Source organism: Oenanthe melanoleuca, chromosome 1A (assembly GCF_029582105.1).
Source record: "Oenanthe melanoleuca isolate GR-GAL-2019-014 chromosome 1A, OMel1.0, whole genome shotgun sequence".
In the NCBI taxonomy this organism is placed as follows: Eukaryota; Metazoa; Chordata; class Aves; order Passeriformes; family Muscicapidae; genus Oenanthe; species Oenanthe melanoleuca.
Genome location: NC_079334.1, coordinates 57,130,371 through 57,150,409, shown reverse-complemented (window position 1 = coordinate 57,150,409; position 20,039 = coordinate 57,130,371). Strand labels below are relative to the sequence as shown.

Below are 20,039 nucleotides of genomic sequence, written 5' to 3'. Positions count from 1 at the left end.
AAACACGATTTGGTTTTTTTTTTTGTCTTTCTGTTTAGCACTTGGTTAGTGAATGGTTAAGTGAAAAGAGTGATAAAGCAGGGAAGCCTACAGACACTCTACCAGAAAGGCCTCTTCGCATAACCACCGACCCTGAAGTTCTGGCTACTCAGCTCAATTCTTTACCTGGTCTCACTTACAGTCCACACGTGTATTCAACTCCAAAGCACTATATCCGTTTTACTTCTCCATTCCTTTCAGAGAAGAGGAGGAAAAAAGAACCTGTGGAAAACATTACTGGCTCTTGTAAGAAGGTAATGCTTCCCTTCATTGCGGTGTTCTATCCCATATTAATTAAAAAGAAGTTTTATTTTCTAGCATAAATTCAGGCAGAAAAAAGGCTATTTGGCAAACCAGTCATGTTACAAATTTTGAAATGTTCATCATTAAAGTTTTAAGTCACTAATTGGAACTTCTTGTTTTATTATAGCGTTGGTTGAAGCAGGCTTTGGAAGAAGAAAATTCAACAACAAATGATAGATTTAATTCACCATCACAAGAGAGATCTAGAAGTCCGGCCATCAATGGTGAACATAAAAGTCCTTTGTTACTGAATGACAGCTGTTCCTTAACAGGTGTGAAGCTTTTGTAAATACACTGTGTAAGAGTTACATTGAAGTAGCTGATTGTGGAGCACTGTGTTTTTTCAAGTAATGAGTTGATGAAAATTCCAGGGGTGTTTGCATGTTTTCCTGATACTTTCTTTGAAAGAAATGCTTAGTTGCATAGTGGTTGGAAGCTTTTCCCCCTTCAATGTATATTAGATAAGAAACCATTATATTTCCTAGCATTTACAGTCAAAAAAACACTAATGGATTTGGTATTAGTATTAAGAGGTCAGGTTATAAATTAAATTTCCTATGCTTTTAGAATTAAGAAATTAATCAAATTTTTCTATGCTTTTAAATTTTTTTAAAATTTTTTTTAAATTATTTTTTTAAAGAATTAATTACATTTTTCTATGCTTTTTCTATGTATTTAGAATCCCTTTAAAACTTGGTATGCTAGTGTAGCACACAGGTGGGAAAGTTGTGTAATCTTGTAGGCATAATAAAAAATCAGAGTGCACTAAAACCACCTTTTAGCTGAACAGTCTTAAAAATGTAAAGAAGTTGACTTTACCTTTTCCGGAGACATAGACAGTTCTTCCCAGCATCCTAGCATACAGGATTCAGTTACTGGTGTATCTGTAGGCTGTTAAAAGTTCATCTTTCAGAGACCCTTTTAATCTTAAAATTCTTTAATTTGGAATTCATCATTTCATTACGTGAAGTACTTGAACAACTGTGATTGTTATATCTGGAAGTCTTGTAACTTCTCTAATTCTAACATCCAGATCTAACCACACCACTAAAAAAACGAAGACTATATCAGCTGTTGGAGTCTGCTTTCTCAGAAACCTCCACACCTACTCCTTCTCCCTATGCCACACCAACCCATGCTGACATCACTGCCTCTGAACCATCGTTGTTTGCTACTCCTCCAAGGGTGAAAACCGAAGATGAAGCTTGTCGAAATGGTTACAAACCCATATATTCACCAGTTACTCCTGTAACTCCATGTATACATGGAAATACAATGCACTTTGAGGTGAGATTTATAATGAATTTTAGAGCATTCAGAGAGAAAGTGTTCAGACATTGTAGTGTAATCATATTTGTACTCCTGCTACAAAATGTGTGGGAGTTGTATTTCTCTAGGCTAAAAAATAAATTGACTTGCTATTTCTTCTTGTTTATTTAGAATATTTCCTCACCTGACAGTTCCCCAGAAATAAAAAGGCGAGCTTACAGCCAAGAGGTAAGGAGATTAGCAAAACCTGTGAATGGTATCTCAATTTCACCTGTATGGCTGCTCTGTACTTAGTGAATGCTTTTCACCTACCATTGCAAGTTTCTGAGAATTTAGAGGGTAACTTCCCCTTAGGTTTTACTTGCTTACTGCTTTATATTTCCACTTTACTTGTTACATTCTCTGTTTTAAACTGGTTTCTCTCTATATCACTTAAAAATCCTGATTTGGATCAAGATCAACTCCTGTAAAGGAATGGAGTAACTACTGCAATTTGCAAATAGGAACAGAAAGAGAACAGTTTGCTTTCTGTGCTGTAGCTAGATTCAGATTAATATTTTTCCTTGTTACTAGCATTTCTTAATTGTTTTCATTAATCCCAGTTATGCTCAAAGTGAGAGAGCAGAGCAGAAAGTTAGTAAATCAGCATATGTGGTGGATTAGTTGAAGAGCAAGTGCTGTTGGAGTATGCCTAGGTATTCTGAGCCTGTAGGATGCATGTGGCCTGCTGTGGGGCTTCATCCTAAAATTTGGAAGTGTCTTGGAGAAACCGCTCCTTTCTCCCTCTTTGAAATAGGTGTTTTGCACTGAGGAGGATTGCTTTTATGTGGAAGCAAGTGCTTTCTAGCTTCCTGGTCTGAGACTTGCTCCTTTTGAAGCTCTTCCTCTGCCAGTCAGAAATAAAACCTGGTGCTTAATGTTTATTTTTACTTTGGTTGATGTACATCTTATTAAAATGCTTTTACCTAATATGTAGGAATAGAATAGTATGTGGGAATAGTAGTACTAAGTGTCTGGCTGTAGAATTGTTTCTTAAAAACAGATAAATTCATGGTACTGGAAGGCCTTTAATCCTACTTAAAGGCACATCTCAATGTCAAATAGTTGCAGATTTGATGGAGTGTGAAAAAATAGTTACATGTTTTTTCTTCATGCAGGGTTATGACAGAGCATCGATTCTAGCACTGAATTCTTTCAGAAATTCCAACCTGACAGAAATGGGCCTGCAAGAAATAAAGACTATTGGATATTCTAGTCCAAGAAATAGGACTGATGTCACACGGCAGTGCACTGGAGAAATGGAATCTGTGTCAGACCTCCAGCTGGGACTCGAAGTAATTGAGCAAAGTGCACTGCATAAAAACCTGGAAGCCCCCACACATGATAGGACTGATTCGAACAGCCAATTAGAAACTGCTCATTGTGGACGGGGCACAATGTATTCTTCCTGGGTGAAAAGTCCTGACAGGACAGGTGTAAATTTCTCAATGAATTCTAATTTGAGGGACTTGACCCCTTCACATCAGTTGGAGGTAGGAGGTGGATTCAGAATAAGCGAGTCGAAGTGCCTGATTCAAGAGGACGCAAGAGGCATGTTCATGGAAGCATCTGTTTTTTGTACTTCAGAAGATGGAATTGCACCTGGCTTTGGAAGGACTGTCAATAATGACAGTTTGATGGATGGAAATTGCACACCCCAGAACCCTCCACAAAAGAAAAAGGTTATAACTTTAAGAATCATTTGGTCTGTCTTCCATTGTCTGCTAATGATATTTCTATAGCAGCAAGAACCCCAATGTAATAAAAACCAACTGATTGCTCATATTTGCATACTACAGTGTATTAGACATTCAGGAGAAATAATGAGGGGCAAAGAGCAAAGCTGCATAAAACTATTAGTAAATTCATTTTTTCAGCATAAAAGATACAACTTCTATTTCATGAGTCTTAAATGAATTGCCCAATAAATAATTACTTTTCAGCAAAATGAAAATGGTTGCTTATACCACCTGGTGTTACAGTATTCTGTTGTACAGAATATATACTAGCATCATAGAGACCAGACCATATACTGTGAGCATCTGTTATGAATTACTGCAAGAAATTGCAGCAACAAATTTATGCTACTCCGACTTTAAAGTTAGAAATTTCAAGAAATATTCTTCTTGGCTTAACTTGGTTTTTGGTTTGTTATTTTTTTGGTTTTTTTGTTTTTTTTTTAATATTGTTTGAAAAATAAGCATGGTCTGAATTTGCTACTCTCATGAAACAGTTCTTGTTGAGAAGTGATGTAGTCATGGGTAACTCAAACCAGGACTGGAAGTTACTTTGCGTAATTCTTAGACTGCACTGTACTGTCAAGTTGACTCCCTTTGCAGAAAGAATGACAGAGATGAAAGGCAGTGGTTTCCAGTGTACCAGTTTGCTTATTCTGTTTCATCACAGCCTAGTAATTTTTCTTGTTTGAAAGGTGTGATTTATTTTCTTTATGGAAGTAGTGATGAGCATGGTGGGGTTTTCTGCCTGTGTACATGCCTGCACAATGTGATTTGTGGCTTTTTGGTCACATTGCAGCCTGCTTCTTTGGGGCCTCCTGCTGGGGAGCAGTGAGTAGTCTTCCTTTAGTAGTTATCTATCAGAACTGGAGTTTTGCTTATTTGCTTCAAGCTGAGGCATCAGTGGAGCAATGCTGTAGGAGCTCTGATCTTACCTGGTCAGAGCCCTGAGAATTTGATAGATCTTATGTGTATTACTATAGCCTTCCTGTTTTGGCAAACCCGTAAAGAAAACATAAGCCAAAATTCCTGTAACTTGACAGTCTTTTTTTTTTTTTTTCTGAAGGCTAAATTAGTCTTCACCAATCCTGTCAGCACTTAGTACTTCAGTAACCCTCTCTACTTCTCTTGCTAGCAAGGATTGTTCCAGGTCCTTACTGCTGAGAGCTTATGCTACACTAATCTTCCAATAAAAAAAAAGTGTGTTGGCCCCCGACACCCCTCAGTCCCACAGGATTCCTGTCTGAAGCAGTCTCAGTTTGAAGAAACAGCCAGGAAAAAAACCTGAAAGAAGGGGGTTTAGGAATTCTGAGGACACACAAAAACTTGAAACCTTAATAAAAAAAAGAGGTGGTGAGCTGGCTCCCACCTAAGGTGAGAATTCAGGAATTTTGTAGGATGCTCAAAAAAAAAAAAAGTAAGACAGCAATATCCTTAGGTATTTGCAGGATGTTTTTGCATATTTCTACATTTCTGTGGATATTTGCTTCTGTTTTATTACTGTAGAAGTCCTTTATCAATACAGTTCTGTACATTTCGGCCACACTATGGGCATTTCTTAATATACAAGCTTTCTTTAAAGAAGTGTTCTTTAGGGGTCCCTGTCATGTCATGTGGAAATCATACAAAATTGTTTGAAGTCAGGATCAGTTCTTAATGGAATTGATTTATGCAAACTTTTTACATAATTTTTAATGCAAACTTTTTATGCAAAATCAGGTATTTTTCACTGTTTTTACTCTGACATATGGATGGGTCTCAGATTTGCTTGAAAGTAAACAAAACCCCTTAGGACTGCAAACAGAGCAGCTGCTTTGGTTTTTCTCTCTGTGTAGAAATGGATGTCAAATTTTGTTGAGGATTAAGCCAGTTAAACATTAATTTTTTTCATTATTGCACTTTAGTTTGTTGGTTTGGATGCTGTATGCTTCAGAGCAGAATGCTGATAACTAGAAGACAATTCATAGGCATTAAATGTAATTTTTACCAAACTAGTGTAGTTACTGAATCAAGTAGGTCTGAAGGTCAATATTGCAGCTTTCTACTTCAAATCCTGAAGATTCATGGTGAAAGAATTTGAACACATTTTTTTTGCTGGAGGCAACTCACTAACCACTGATATGGGTTTCTGTTCTGTGGAACTTTGGTGTAGTGATTTTATGCACATAATACATGAAATAGGAACCATGTGGTGTTATTTTTGGTAATAGAGTTAGCTTAAAAGTATGGTCTTAATCAGTCTCTCTTAAAGTGCAGTAAAGACAAATTCAAAATAAACTGGGAAAACTAAGTTCCAAATTCTCTATTTTAAAAAAAGGCATGAAGAGCCTAGTGAATCATTTGGTATATGAAGCAGTAGGGTAATGGGTTCTGATGCAAGGGAGTCAGTCTGAGAGCAAGATGTGTGACATCTCTTTTACTAGATCAGTATAATTGTAAAATTCTGCAGTTCCAGGAGAAACTGTGAAGTCCCTTGTAACTAAAGCCAACAGACTGATTTCAGCAGTGGACTTTTTGCTGACCTGTGTCTTCTGCTTCTTCCCTGGGGCAGAACATACACTTCTTCTCTTGGCAGAAGCATTTTTTTAGTATCACCTTTACAGTTGGTAGTAGCTCAGTACTCTGTCAATTCCACTGCAGATGTGGTAAAATATCTTTAATTAATCTTTGTCCCTTTTTTTTAGAACCAATTACATGGTACTGAAATATAGTGCATTTTATATAAACTGTGAGGAAGTGGGTAGAACTTCTTTCTAATATTTGTTGGCTTTTTTTTTTCCCTTAGGTGTCCTTGTTAGAATACCGTAAGAGGCAACGTGAAGCTCGAAAAAGTGGTTCAAAGACAGACAGCTTCCCCATGGTTACTGTATCTCCTCATGCTGCTGGTGGAGGAAATACAAGTAGTAATAATGGTGCTAGTGAAGGCTATAACAACAGTGGAGAAAATGGGGAGCAAGCTGATAACACTGCAAGCCTGCCTTTACCACTGCCAACTACTGTTTATAATGCAGCTCCAGAAGACACTGGCAACAACTGTGCAGTTAAGGAATCTTCTTCCAGTGAGAAGAGTGAACCCGAAGTTCAGTGGTAAGCCACAAAACTACAGGACTAAAGTTCAGAAGAATTATTTATGTAAATCTAAGTCTTTGGTATTTGAAATCTATTTTTCATTAAGGCTGCTGTTGAAGATTACTCACTGGAAGACCTTCTTCCAGCTTAGTAAAGAGTTGTCTTAACTTCTTCCTCAGAAATATAGCAGACACCTCATAATAATTTGAATACATGACGAATTACCCATAAGATACTAAATTATTTTAATCCTGCTTTTTTATCTTCTAATGGCAAAATAGTAATTGGTTTGAGCATTTATGTCCTTGTATTTCCACTGCATTTTCTGTGAGCTGAAGAGAATTTTTCATGTTAAATCTCAAAATCTTTCCAAAAGTACTGTAGGGTATAAGGTGCAACAGGAGAATAGCCTATACTGATTAGCAAATGCTTCTGGAAGACCTTAGGAGGTCTGTTTTTCAGTCCTGTGGCTGGAACATGTGTGGGATGTTTGCTGTTGCTTAATTGCTCTGTGCAGGGCTGAATGCAGCCTGGCTAGCAGCTCCTGCTCTTGTGGGAGTGTGTGGCGACACAGCAGTTGCTCAGTGGTTCCCTTGTTTGCAGACCATATGGGCAGTGTGTTCAGTGCCAGGTACTCCAAACAATCCCAGATCCTGAGGAGAGGTGGAGTTAGAGTGACTTCAGTCCGTGTGAAACACAGCACAAATTTTTCACTCAATTTTTGGCAGCTTTAAAATAGATGGTTAACTGCAGTGACACTGTCTCCAAAACATTATTGGTGCAATATAAATCCTGCAGATGTTCTTCCTGCTGTAGTGAAGGCCTAACTGTGGTGGGGATGAACCACAGGCTTAGGAGTTGAACGTTCTTCGGCTGAGATGTTTCAGCTATTCCAGAAAAGAAGATTTTGTAAAGCCAGTTAAAGGGAGAGCATAGGTACAGTTCAGTGTGCAGAAGTTTCTGCACTAAATTGTGGAAACAGGCTAAACAGGGAAGAATTTACTACTTAGATTGTGCAGTAAACTTGCAGAGCAGCACCAAGACTTATTCCGGTACAGCAGTATTGTGAAGTGATGCCTTATGTCCTTGCCAGAAAGGAAAATTATTTTTGTGGAGCGCTGTCCCTTAGGATGTTCCTGGTCAGGCTGTGATTGAGAGATGTAATGGCTTATAAGAGAGATGTGACTGTCACTGCATACCCACTATCTGGCAATTCTAAACAGAGATAGATTTGTAGTGGTACACAATTTACAGCTGTGCATCTGCTATTAAAGAGCAGATTCTCAACAAACTAGCAAGATGACTAGTTACAGTTCTGGAAGAAGAGTTTTTTGCAAATTTGAGACTATGAACAGTAACTGTGATCTTTTATTTTTTTACTTTTCAGTTGTTTAGACAAAGAAAAACCTACAGATCTACAGATACTTCCTTAATAAGAGGAAATGCCAGTTCTTTAATGTAACAAGGTTGCAGGAAATTACTATATTTAAAGTGGGAGAAAATAGCTACAAACCACTTAAAGTAATTATATTCCTTATGCACAGCCAGTTATTTGGTTGCTACCATGCAGCCAATGCTGCTGTAAACTTTCTCTGACTCAGTATTTACGTATACATTGTTCTAAATTTGGTTCAGGGGAGTACATACTATTAAATTTAAAATTTATTTCTCTTGCAGGACTGCATCAACCTCTGTGGAACAAGTGAGAGAACGAAGTTACCAGAGAGCTTTACTTCTCAGTGATCATAGGAAAGACAAGGACAGTGGTAAGTTGATTTATTGTTTTGAAGATACATAAATCTAACCAGTTCCCCCATGGTAATCTGTAATAATTCTAATATTGTGTTTGGGTCTGCTTCATCTGTAGGGGGAGAATCACCTTGTAGGCCATGCTCACCGTCTCATGTTCAGTCTCCATCTCATTCAAATCTCATTTCCCAGTTGCAGCTTAAGGTCCCTTCTTTCACTGAGATTACAGAAGGTCAGTAAGCAGATGACCTTGTATGACACTTGACATATTCAATAGTCTAACCACAGCTTTAATAGCTCTTTTAAAGTCAAATATAAAGTGCTTAGTGATCTCTGCAAAAGATTGGATTTTCCCACTTTGATATCTCTGCTTTATTTCTGTAGAACCTGATTCTGAAAATCCAGAGCCAACTTCTGAATGTCCGTCCCCAGATACTTCACAAAGGACTTGTAAGAGTCCATCAAAAGCAAGCAAGGTAATGCAAGGTGTTTGCACAGTGTGCATAGGAATAGCTCCATCCATCTCTGATTTACCTTTAAAAATGTTAATTGTAGAATTTACTACTTTGGTGACATACACATATGTTCATTTATCTGTGCAGTAATTTAACATAGGTAGACATTTGCAAGAATATTTGTCCATATACACTAAAAAGGGTTTATACGCTGTGCTTTCAGTAGCTGAACGTGTTTATGGGTGATCTTACACTCTGTAGACAAAGAAGAGATTGTATCTGCTGTTGTGAGGTGTGAATGCTGAAGAACCGGCACTCAGAACCGACAGCAGTGATGTGATTTTACCCTTAACAGGAGGTTGCTCTTGCTCTGCCAAGGTTTGGCATTGTTTGGCAGTTGGGGCTCTGGTAATAGGGAAAAGGATGTTGAGTCATTGCCATAGTAAATGAAGTAATTTAGGTTGTCATATTTAGTCTGTTTGCTTGCAGTATCCCAGCTTTAAAACATTAAATCACTCTAGTAATTGCTTTATTTCTGTAAGTTCTCTGGAAGTACTTCTTTCAGATTCAGAAATCAAAGACTTCTAACAAAGAATGGATTCAGACTTTGACCTTATGGATCTTATTTCTGTTACAGCTTTAAAGTACTTCAGTGATCTTTGACTTGGAAGAATTATTGATACATACTTGCTAAAAATAGTGCCTTCTTAATCTTACTCTTATTGATGGTTTTCTTACACCAAATATATATCCCGTGCCTCAGCGCTTTTTTCACAATCTGGGAGGACAGCGTTCTGAGATTTCTTTTTCATTTATCATGTGCATGGTTAAATATTTGGAACATTGAGCACTGACTGCCTTACTTTTCATTCCAGCCCTCTTCACCGAGTCCTGTAGTTTCAGCACAGCCACTTGGGAAAACGCCCACAAAACCAGATTCGCACTGGGAAACTGCAGCTAATGCACCTGAGACTGAATGTGCGAATCATCCAAAATCTGAGCTGCAACAGAAACAGCTGACCAACAACGTCCAAGCACTTTCAAAAACTCATCCATCTCAGTCACATCTGCGCAGCTCTGCTGAGCAACTTTCACATTCACAGAAGTTGCCTTCTGCACCTTTGAAGCTGCATTGCCCCCCTTCACCTCACGTAGAAAATCCCCCCAAGTCTTCTACCCCTCACGCGCCTGTGCAGCACGGTTACCTTTCACCAAAGCCTCACTCACAGCAGCTGGGATCTCCATACAGACCTCATCATCCACAGTCACCTCAAGTTGGAACTCCCCAGAGGGAAACACACAGAAACTTCTACCCTGCAGCACCGACCCTCCAGCCCAGTAATCAGGCGCAGGCGAGCGGCCCGCTCTTCACTCAGACAACATCAGGACAATCTTCAGCTTCCTACAGCCAGTTTAACCAACAAAATTTGAACAGCAATGCGCCACCTCCCCCACCCCCTCCACCCCCTTCTTCTACTTACTATCAAAGCCAGCAGACCTCTGGAAACTTTCAGAGCTACAGCCAGCTGAAGGGCAGCATACCCCAACAGACTGTGTTTTCATCTGGACCAAATCAAGCACTTCCTGGCACTGCAGGTCAGCAAACGGTGCCAGGACACCACGTAGCTGCAGGGCATTTTTTGCCCTCTCAGAACCCCAGTATTCATCACCAGGCATCGGCATCTGCTGCTCCTCCTCCTCCTCCACCACCACCTGCTCCAGGCCCCCACCACGTCCAGCAGCAAAGTACTCATCAGCAGCACTCTGTAGCACATGTTGTCGGTCCAGTTCACGCCATGGCAGTGGCTCCTGGATCACACATTCATTCTCAAGCTGCTGGTCACCATTTGCCACCACCACCTCCACCACCAGGTCCTCTCCCCCACCACCAACCTCCCCATCCTTCCACGGGACACCAAGGTTTGCAAGCACAACACCAGCACGTTGTAAACTCGGCGCCGCCTCCCCCGCCGCCCCCTCCCTCCAGCGTGATGGGCTCGGGGCACCACCCGCCCTCAGCACAAGGGTTGCACCACCCCTCTCACCAAGGACCCCCCCACTTCCCCTCCGGCGCTCACACGAGCGTCTCCTCCTACTCCTCGCAAGCCCCGCATCACACGACGTTAGGACCTGGACCTCAACATCAGCCTGCTGGCACAGGATCTCATTGCCCACTCCCTGGTCAGGGGCCTCACATCCAACCTCAAGGACCAAACAGTATTGCAACACCGACTGCTTCCGGCTTCTGCCCTCACCCCGGCTCCGTGAGCCTTCCCCACGGAGTGCAGGGGCAGCAGCAGGCCTCGCCCGTGCCAGGACAGATCCCCATCCACAGAGCACAGGTGCCACCCACCTTTCAGAACAATTACCATGGGTCAGGGTGGCATTAAAACAGATCCCTTTAGTTATAAGCATTTTTAAAATGTTCTGTAATATAAACTCTGTATATTTAATATGTACCTATTCAAGGTACTTTTTAAAGCTTGTACATGATACTTTGTATAAAAGCAAACACCAGTGCTCTTCCATTGTATCCTTTCCATTTTTTTGCTTTTTAAAATTCCTGAAAACGTGCTGTTAAGCCAGTATTAGGTATTTCTTTTTATTTTGTAAGTGGACATTCCAGCTGTTTTTTCTGGCAGTAGGTTTGATGCTGCATAATGTTTAAAATTTTATTGTTGCAGTTAAATTCATTTAGTGAAAGTTTTCTATATTACTTTTATACATATGTAATTAAATAAGTACACAGGCTAAGTGATGGCACTAACAATTTTTTTTTCCATTTTCTGTCAACAGTTTTTTGTGTGCATAGAGATAGGAAACAATGCAATACAGATTTTTATAGTTTTGGTGTGGACATGGCTTTTTGTTTCATCAGTTATTTGCAGAAATTGTAATTTAATGTATAGACTGTTTCTAATGTCTCAGACGAGTGCTGTAAATACTGTATTTCTTTCGCTTGTAAAGTTGCTTAAAGCTTCTTTCATTTGATATAGTATTGTATATAATAAGTCTTTTGCAAAAAAAGGTGTGATCTTTGTGAAAGTAGTACAGTATATGATCTTTAATTTTTTTAATATACTGTCACATTGCAGCACTGGTTGGGCATTTTAATTCATGTTAATAAATCACAATTATGTCAGTTTTACCTACTTGTCCTGAAAGGGTGCTGTTATCAGCAGGAAAGTGGCCTGAAGTCTCTGATCTCACCTGCTCCCTGCCAGGCTCTTCACTTCTCTGCAGTTTCCAGCTGTGGCTTCACTTCTGTAGCACAGACAGATGTGGAACAGGCTGGAGGAAAGGGGATTCTTTCCCCTGCTCTCTGTAGAGGTTGAGGAATAATCACCCCAGGCACAGCAGAGTCCTGGGTCAGTTTGCTGATAGGGTAACCAGGGGCACTGATGGGTGTTGTGTGCTGGAGCTGTTCTGACCTTGGCTACAGGGTGGGCAGCACTGCCCTGCAGAACCTTCCTCTTGCCCTTCTCTGGTGCCTCCTCAGGCCCAGTTGGGATGTGGGGGAGCTGACTGGGTGGTGCTATAACAGGGTACAGAAGGTTACCAACTGTAGCAGTTTGGGGTTTTTGGAAGGGTTTTATTTATTCACGCTGCTGCGAGCAGCAGGTGCATGGTGCTGTTGTGCTCACCAGTGCAGCTGCTCTGTCAGTGAGGGTGTCCTGCCACCCCAGCAGGAGCTGCTCTCAGTCCTGCCCACACAACAGGACCTGCTCAATGGCTCCACCTCAGACCACAGAGGGAACCATCGTGTGGAAAGCTGGAACTGCGTAGGAGGGGAAGAGGCTACTCCTACCCACTAGAAAGAAGTGGTAATTCTTCTCAACATGAGAAAAAGGGGGCCATTTAATTTGCTTCTAACGATTGAAAAATATCTTTCTAGTTAAAATCATACACTAGAAATGCTTTCCTGAACACCTGCTGGCTCTGCAGAACACACACTGGAATTTACATTCATTAGCATGTGAAGTGTAGGACAGCATTAGGCTACTAAAAACAGAAGAAAAACCCAATCCATCCTCTGTGTAGTTGCTCAGACACTGATTTTGAAAAAAATGTGCATCATCCTGTCTAGCCCAGCATTCAGATCTGGTTATCTGCCTCTCTTCTGTATCTCCAGGAAATGACAACATCATTTCAAATACAGGAGAATATAAAACACCCAGCTGTGCTTGGCGAGGGGTCAGTGCAGTGCAGGGACCCTGGGCAGGCTCCCAGTGCTGCTGCAGCTCCGAGGCCAGGCAGAGGGCAGAGCTGTGCCAGCATTTTCTGTGTTCAGGAACGCGTTTGTGACTGGCTGCAGCAGCCAGGCACCGCAGAGCCGGGCTGGGTGTGAAGCTGAACGGAATTTTTACCTCCAGTGTGAGTCCACTGCGGCCTCGTCCTTCTGAGCAGCGCTGTCCTTGCGGGCACTAAAAGCAGTTCCAGGGTGAGGGTGAGGCACACGCTCCTGGAACGCAACTGCCGAGGGGGCCTCGCACCGCACAAGTTTCCCGGGGCAGAGTGTTCGCACTGCGGTGCCTCGGCAGCTCCAGGGAGGAGTGGCTGCCCCAGCCCTGGGGACGGGACAATCGCTCCCTTGTTCACAGCGCTCGTTACAGAACAGCTGGTAGGAAAGACGCTTTTCTTTGGTCACATTTCACCCAGCAAACCACTCCCACCCAGCCTCTCCTGCCACAAGAGCCCTGGGGCTGCTCTGACCGACACCAGGTGATGTGTTTCAAAACGAACATGGGAAGCTGCCTTTCTCTGGCCAGGATAAGCCAGCCCCCACCTCCCAGCCCTCCAGCACCCCCACAGCTGAGTCGTGGCTAGGCAAAGATTCCAATGACCAGCAACACTGTCTGAAAAAACAAAACACTTTAATTAGACAACTGCAAGCACCTCAAACAACTGGTTATTGTTACAGCATGGGGCTATCTTCTCACAATCTAGTTATTGCAAAGGCATGTGAATAAATTTTATATGGACAAAGTCAAGAAAAAAGTGGCACTGTAGTTACATGAAGATCAGGAGTAAGCTTACATTCATCCCACTGACTTCTAAAAGAGGCCCAAACACACCTCCGTACTGTACATTCTAAAATCTGTATTGCCTATAAGCTTCAGCCTATGCAGCTTTTTTTCCTAGGAAACACATAATTGTTGCGTGCAACTTACAATGGGCAGTCGTATGTCTACGGATGGGAAAGAATAAAGCTAGTGCAATTTGTTTTAGAAACATGTAAAGCTATGAATGGAATGAGCATGATCTTGCTTCTTGGATTATTTTACCCACTGCACTGTAAATATCTGCAGCTATATCCTTCCTTAACTGATGCCAAGCACACACTTTTATTATAAAAGATCAGTAATTCTACACAGAGAGTGGTTCTCATGCTCTACTTTTAATTTTTTTTCTTTTTCTTAAGGTATAGTACAACTTACAGTGCTTATAAAAAGGCAACACCATATGGTACCATGTCTTCACTATCACATTGTAAGGGAAATTGCTATTTTTCTTTTCTTAAAAGCACTTAAAATAGGCAAAAGTTCTAAAAGGGAGTGCTAAATGATAATGCATACTTTATTAGAAAGAAGTCTAGCCTTCCTTTAAAGTGCCATTTGGGGAATGAAATCCTGTAAACCAGAGCCACTTTGTTTAAAACCCAATGAACAGGAACTGCTACAGAATAGAAAGTTTACACAATTCCTTAAAGCAGTTTAAAGTCCACTACATGCAATTGGTTTGCTATAAAGCTCTCTAAAACTTAGTTGCTTTACTCTGAAATTGAGTCCCCAGTCCCATATTTAAATGGAAATAAACATTTACAGGGTGCATTTACATACACTATTATACAAGAATGACATCCCTTTGCCAGAAGATAAAATTGTACAATTCCTCGCCGTAACTCAGTTCTGACTTGATAAATTTCTTACACTCGTAAATTATATAATATGCATCAGCTAAAATATTTTTTTTTTTTCATAAATAGTTACAAAACTTGCCAAAACACATGGGGGGAAGTTTCTTTTGTTCAAAAATCTGACATCTGAATGTCACACAACACAAGAAACAATGCTTAAAGACACGTTAAGTGTTTTCTGAAGAAAGTGGGTGAGTAAACTACTAGCTGAGGACAAAAAGACTACCCTTCCCCAAGAACACAGTGCACAAAAAGCAAAATGTCAAACAGTACCTCAAGCAAAATAAAGGTCTGAGGATTGAAGCCAGCTCACGTGTGATCCTGCTAAAGATTTTGTGACAGTCACCATTTAGGTCCAACGCATTGGAAAGTGGTTGCTGGCTTTTTTTTTTTTTTTAAACAGCTGGAAGATTCTGCTAAGAATTCAGCCACGGATGCCTAAGGCATTCTCCAGCTGAAGCACGTTTCTCTGGGACCATTTCTAGCATGGGGATCAGGAAATCTGTAAACTGTGCAGCATCTTCATGAGGCCAACCATACTTCTCCACAAGCACATCAAAAAGACTCCAAGGTTTCAACTTGGTAATGTGTCGGAGTTCTCCTGCAAACAGAAATATTAATGGCATTAGAAAAACACCTTGTTATTCATGTCAACGACTCATCTCTGTTTCGTTTTTCTCCCACTCTGCGCTCACAGCATCTTGACCAGGCTGGAAACCACAGTTCAGGAAGGGCAGTGCACACCAAGCTTGCTCGAGGTCCTCAAGGAGATGAGAATGTTCCATGTCAAAGCCAAAAACTCTTCCTACAGCCATCAGTACGTTACACCTGGACTCCACTGATTGCTCCTGCTGTCTTCACTCTCCCGTGCACACAGGCACTCATTCACTCTCATGCTCACACCATGGCCAAACCACACTGCAGGCCTCTCCTCACTCAGCCAACGAACCCAAATTTCACAGAATCTGCTCCAATCCCAAGATGGAGGTCTCAGAAACACAGGTCCTTGCTTTGCCACGTGGCATTGCCAGCAATGCAGCAGAGCACTGATTCATTCCTAACCAAACCAAGGTTTGGTGCTTCAGAGATTCTGCTCCATCTCTCAGGCAAACATTCCCAGGAAGCTTCATCCAAATCTCTCCTGAGAGGGAAGCACCTGCTGCTGCCCAGGTCTCTTTCAACCAACCACCAACACAAGTGAGGCAGCAGCTGCAGGACTGGAGTTCCCCTCAAAAAGGGGACTTCCCCAACCTGGCAATGTGTCCCAGACCAAAAGGCAGAGGGTGAGAACCATTCTGCCATTCAAACCAGCTACACTACCCAGGTTTGCCCTCAGGTCATCCAGCATGATGGGGAAGACTCTTCAGCCTCCTGCTCCTCCTCTGTAGGAATGAGGCCCAAAGCCATGAGATGTGCCATGAAGTACGTGGTGAAGGGATCACTGTGGGGATGAGAGGGATGAGCAGCTGTCAGGCCAGGTCACCCTCACTGCTGCATCAGGAGGGAGAGATACCAAGGTGTCACCTTGTACCAGACCCACAGCCTCTGCACATCCCTCTCAACATCCCTCATTTCCATGTGGTGTGGCTGCACCCTCACCATGACAGCAGGAACAGGAATTCGACTACAGCTGCACTTCCACTTCTCCCAGAAGTTTAAATCTGACATCTGAAATCCTCCTTGGAGAGGATGAGCATAGGACCCCACCTTGCAGGCAAGTCAACGAGCTTGTCCTCTCTCCTCCCCAAAGAAGGGACATCTCTTTGGTAGTACCTGCCTTCTGCCTGTGTCAGACCACAGCCAGGAACACGGGTATGTAGTGCACTTACACTTTGCAGATCCAGTGCATTTATCACCAACAATCTAATTAATCTATGGTCTCTTGCTTCAACAAACTACAGTAGCCATGAATCTGTGTGTGTGAAAGTTCTTATTGAATGTGACCAGACTTAGGAGTGCCTGATCTGTTCTAATCAGTAATCAAGCCCTGCCACACCCAGCCCCTCTGATCTCTGGGGACCAGCTGAAACACAAAGGCAGCTGTTTTCTGCTGAATTTCTTTACTCTTAGTGCAACCCACAGCCATCTCCCTTCTTCTCAAGCATATCTGGGTGCCAGACAGCCCACATGGGACACTGCAAAAAGCACTTGAGAACCCTGTGGTGCTTCTGCACTGAGGAGAGTGATGGGGTCTCACCCAACACTGGAGGCTGAACAGGCGTCACAAGCTCACTTCACCACCTGGGATGGGGGCATCCAGGCCACACCACTCATAAGCCAAGTGGTTTGTCAGCATGGTGCTCATCCCTGGCTGTTACCTACTGCTCATAAAATGCCATCAGACATCAGCTCTCAGGCTGGAGTCCTGCCATGCCTGTGGCTAGAGAAGTTCCAGAGCAGAAGAAGTCACCCGTGTCTGCCCAACTGCCCCGGGGGCTGAACATCTCAGTGCAGGGGATTAAAACCCCAAAGGCTCAGCAGACCCTGATCCTGCTGCCTCAGCCCTCAGCAGTAGGTCCTAGGCAGGATGCAGTGCTGGAAGCAGCAGCTCTCCAGCTGCTGTCACCAAGTCCCCACAAGAGCAAGTGTGCCAACAATCCCTCACTCACAAGCTGCAGAGGAGCACTGCTAGAAACAGGAACTCCAGGTGTGTCCCATCAGTAGCCACACACAGAAAAGCTCTGCTTTAGGCCCACAGCTGCCCCTCACAACAGGAAGGACAGCACATCTTGGAGCAGCACATTCATTTCCAGGCTCACTCTCAGTCCTTTATATCTTTGTGCAACCCTGAAATTCAACTGCTGAAAATCTTACCTTTTGGAAGGTTTCCAAAAGAGTGTATTGGTGACTACTTAAAAGAACAGGTAGTAAATTATGTAACAGGAAAGCATGAGCTCAAATACTGCCAAAAAGTTATAGGTAAGTGACTTGTTACTGACTGCAAGCAAAAAATTACTGAAAAAAAAAAAAAAATCATGTCCATGGTTTCTTCAGCATTCACTGCAAGGGCTGCTGTAATCATGTACCAAATGAGGCTTAGCTGTGAGGGAAGGTGGGTGTGCTCCCAACCACCACTGTCTTCATCTTTGCACTCTCATTTTGCCATTTCCAGCATCTTTCCTCCCTCAAGGTAAGGTAAGATTGCACAATGAGACTCCTGGTGCCACTGAGGAAGGAGAGTTCTTGCTGTTTGAGTACTCCTCATTTTGTGAATGCCCATGCTAAGGCCAGCACAATACTCAGCAGTCTTTCTGCTTAGGAACAAAATTTTAGCACTGCCTGAAGCTTTCTAGAAGAAATTCTGTAAAGATTGTAAGAGCATTTAAGAAGAAAGGATACAGTAAAAATCACTGGTGTGGGGGCCATGCTTAAACTAATGCTTCAGTTTTCAGTAAGGATCACAATGCTAACTATGGAAACAAAATAGGGTAAGTAAAAGATAATTAACACCACTCAGGTGGACAAAAAGTCTAAGAAATAATTTTAATGTGGGCCTTTCTCATTTCCACCCTAAAGCATGAGAGTAGCACAGGAAATGGAGGTGTCTGCCAACACACATTTTCATCTAGTTCAAGATGTTTGCACCATGTAGTTGGAGGAGAGCAAGGCTATATTTAAGGGAGAAATTAAAAAAGCACAAGCCCTACCAGTCTGACACTGGGTATATTCTGTATTCAGGGCATTAGCATGAATTTTCAAAGAAATGCTAAAAATGTAATATTGAGAACTTCCTCAGAGAAGCTCTTAATTTGGACTTTTGATAGTGAAGCACAGAGGAGATAATCCACAGAGGACAACAGAGCTGTCAGAGCTGTAGGACTCCTGCTGTCAAAGCAGATGATCCCTCTGAAAAATGGAATGTTAAGCCAGAAGGAAATCATTAAAAAAATTCTGAAGAACTAGGGGGGAAAAAAGCCATTTAAAGTTTTCTCTGCTGACCACAATGCAAAAAAACCCAGAGCTAGTCTTTAAAATTTGTCAAAGACAAATTTAAGATGTGTCACCAGGCAAGAGGAGGATGGATTATTGAACAGTAAGACATGGATGATGTGAAGGACTGGGATATAATCTGCTGCCACACATCTATGACATGATCCTGAGAAATAATGCAAGGACTGGTGGTGCAGCAGGTGGAAGCGAGGAGCATGGAGGGAGCCCCCCCTCCCTTCCAGGAGGGTAAATCAGCAGCACCACAATGATTGCTGCTCACTGCTCAGCCTCCAAAGGGCAGAGACAGCACCTGCCAGCACCCTGAACAGGTTTAGCTCACAAGGAAACAGGACTAGCAAATATCAGAAGAAAAACAGAAGGGACCATGGTCTAAGAAAAACAAAAGGGTTTTATGTTTTAATGCCAAAGCATATTAATAATTTTTACAGTCAAAATAGCTTCCATGAAGACAATGAAGAAAAGGACTCCCTGGAGTTATTACTGGGCTCAATCAAGATGAGACCCTATAAAAATATGTGAGCATTTGTTTTATAGTATAAGAAGTAACCTACAAATGTTTTTATCTTTTAAATCCATCTTCCTATTTGAATGTCTAAAACTGCTTCAGGCAATTACTGAGAAAGGACTTGATCCTGTAAACTCTTTAGGTTACTAACATCTTTCTTTTTGTGCCTGGGACTTCAGTAGCAGAACTCAAATGCTTAAAGCATCTCTCTGAGGTCAAACTTGCTCACAGACAGGAGCAAAACTCAAATTGTGATTTCTTGATTTTCACCCAGGACTGATGTTTTCAAAACAGGAGCCCAACAGCAACATTTCTAAGCCTGCCTTAGACCACAGCAAGGAATTCTCCCAAGAGCCTCAGGCCTGTACCACAAGGCTTCTGATCTCCAGTGCTCAAGCCACAAGCAGATAAGAACAAAATGCTGGAGCTTGCTGGCCAACTCTGAAGCCAGTCCCTCACACCCTGCCAGCCCTCTACACACAAATCCCAGCTGGGGACACCAGAGGCTGCCAGTACTGGGGTGGCCAGGGAAAAGGGAAAGGGTGCCTGATGCAAAGAAAAGATGTTCAAGTAAGCAGGACATGGCTACCTACAGTGTTCTTCCACAAAACGTTTCAGTTTCCCCAACTTGTAACAGTAATTGATATGATCTGAAAAAGCAGCTTGGTTTGTTACTCCTTTGTCTTGCATTGGCCATCCTCTGCAAATTTCACTGGCTTTCCCTCAGCTCTTACATGGTGAGTGCTGCCATGGTGAGCTCTGTTTCCAGCTCGTCCACTGACTCCCTGATTAGTAAACTTTACCACCCACCTAGAAGGCAGAGGCATTTCAGCCTCCCCCCAAGGGCAGCTGCTCCCTCCCAGATGACCACGCTGCCCTTCTCTGCACTGCCACCACTGCCACCTCCTTAGGGACAGGGAGGCACAGGGATGGAATATCCCTGTATCCCTGGGGCTGCAGCAGGACTATCCAGCACAGAGCAGGCAGCCCTTGTGCATGGCAGGATG

The 20,039-nt window shown here is 42.4% G+C and overlaps 2 protein-coding genes across 9 annotated transcripts in view; one reads left to right on the top strand and one right to left on the bottom strand.

Annotated features, from left to right (window-relative positions):
* The window catches only part of KMT2E (lysine methyltransferase 2E (inactive)), a 56,265-nt gene extending 44,458 nt beyond the window's left edge, over positions 1 to 11,807 (top strand). For 2 of the 3 annotated variants that reach the window (XM_056482550.1, XM_056482551.1), the window contains 10 exons: positions 39 to 293; positions 470 to 614; positions 1,376 to 1,629; positions 1,783 to 1,839; positions 2,769 to 3,332; positions 6,172 to 6,473; positions 8,133 to 8,221; positions 8,323 to 8,436; positions 8,589 to 8,680; positions 9,535 to 11,807. In XM_056482550.1, the coding sequence (XP_056338525.1) occupies positions 39 to 293; positions 470 to 614; positions 1,376 to 1,629; positions 1,783 to 1,839; positions 2,769 to 3,332; positions 6,172 to 6,473; positions 8,133 to 8,221; positions 8,323 to 8,436; positions 8,589 to 8,680; positions 9,535 to 11,049 (3,387 nt within the window). In that variant the 3' untranslated portion in view covers positions 11,050 to 11,807. The remainder of the gene's footprint in view (positions 1 to 38; positions 294 to 469; positions 615 to 1,375; positions 1,630 to 1,782; positions 1,840 to 2,768; positions 3,333 to 6,171; positions 6,474 to 8,132; positions 8,222 to 8,322; positions 8,437 to 8,588; positions 8,681 to 9,534) is intronic. The other variant, XM_056482552.1, reaches the window with a different exon arrangement.
* Positions 11,808 to 13,514: 1,707 nt separating this feature from the next.
* SRPK2 (SRSF protein kinase 2) overlaps positions 13,515 to 20,039 on the bottom strand; it is a 125,379-nt gene continuing 118,854 nt past the window's right edge. For all 6 annotated transcript variants that reach the window (XM_056514227.1, XM_056514199.1, XM_056514244.1 and 3 more), the window contains one exon: positions 13,515 to 15,177. In XM_056514227.1, coding sequence (XP_056370202.1) covers positions 15,132 to 15,177 — 46 coding nt within the window. In that variant the 3' untranslated portion in view covers positions 13,515 to 15,131. The remainder of the gene's footprint in view (positions 15,178 to 20,039) is intronic.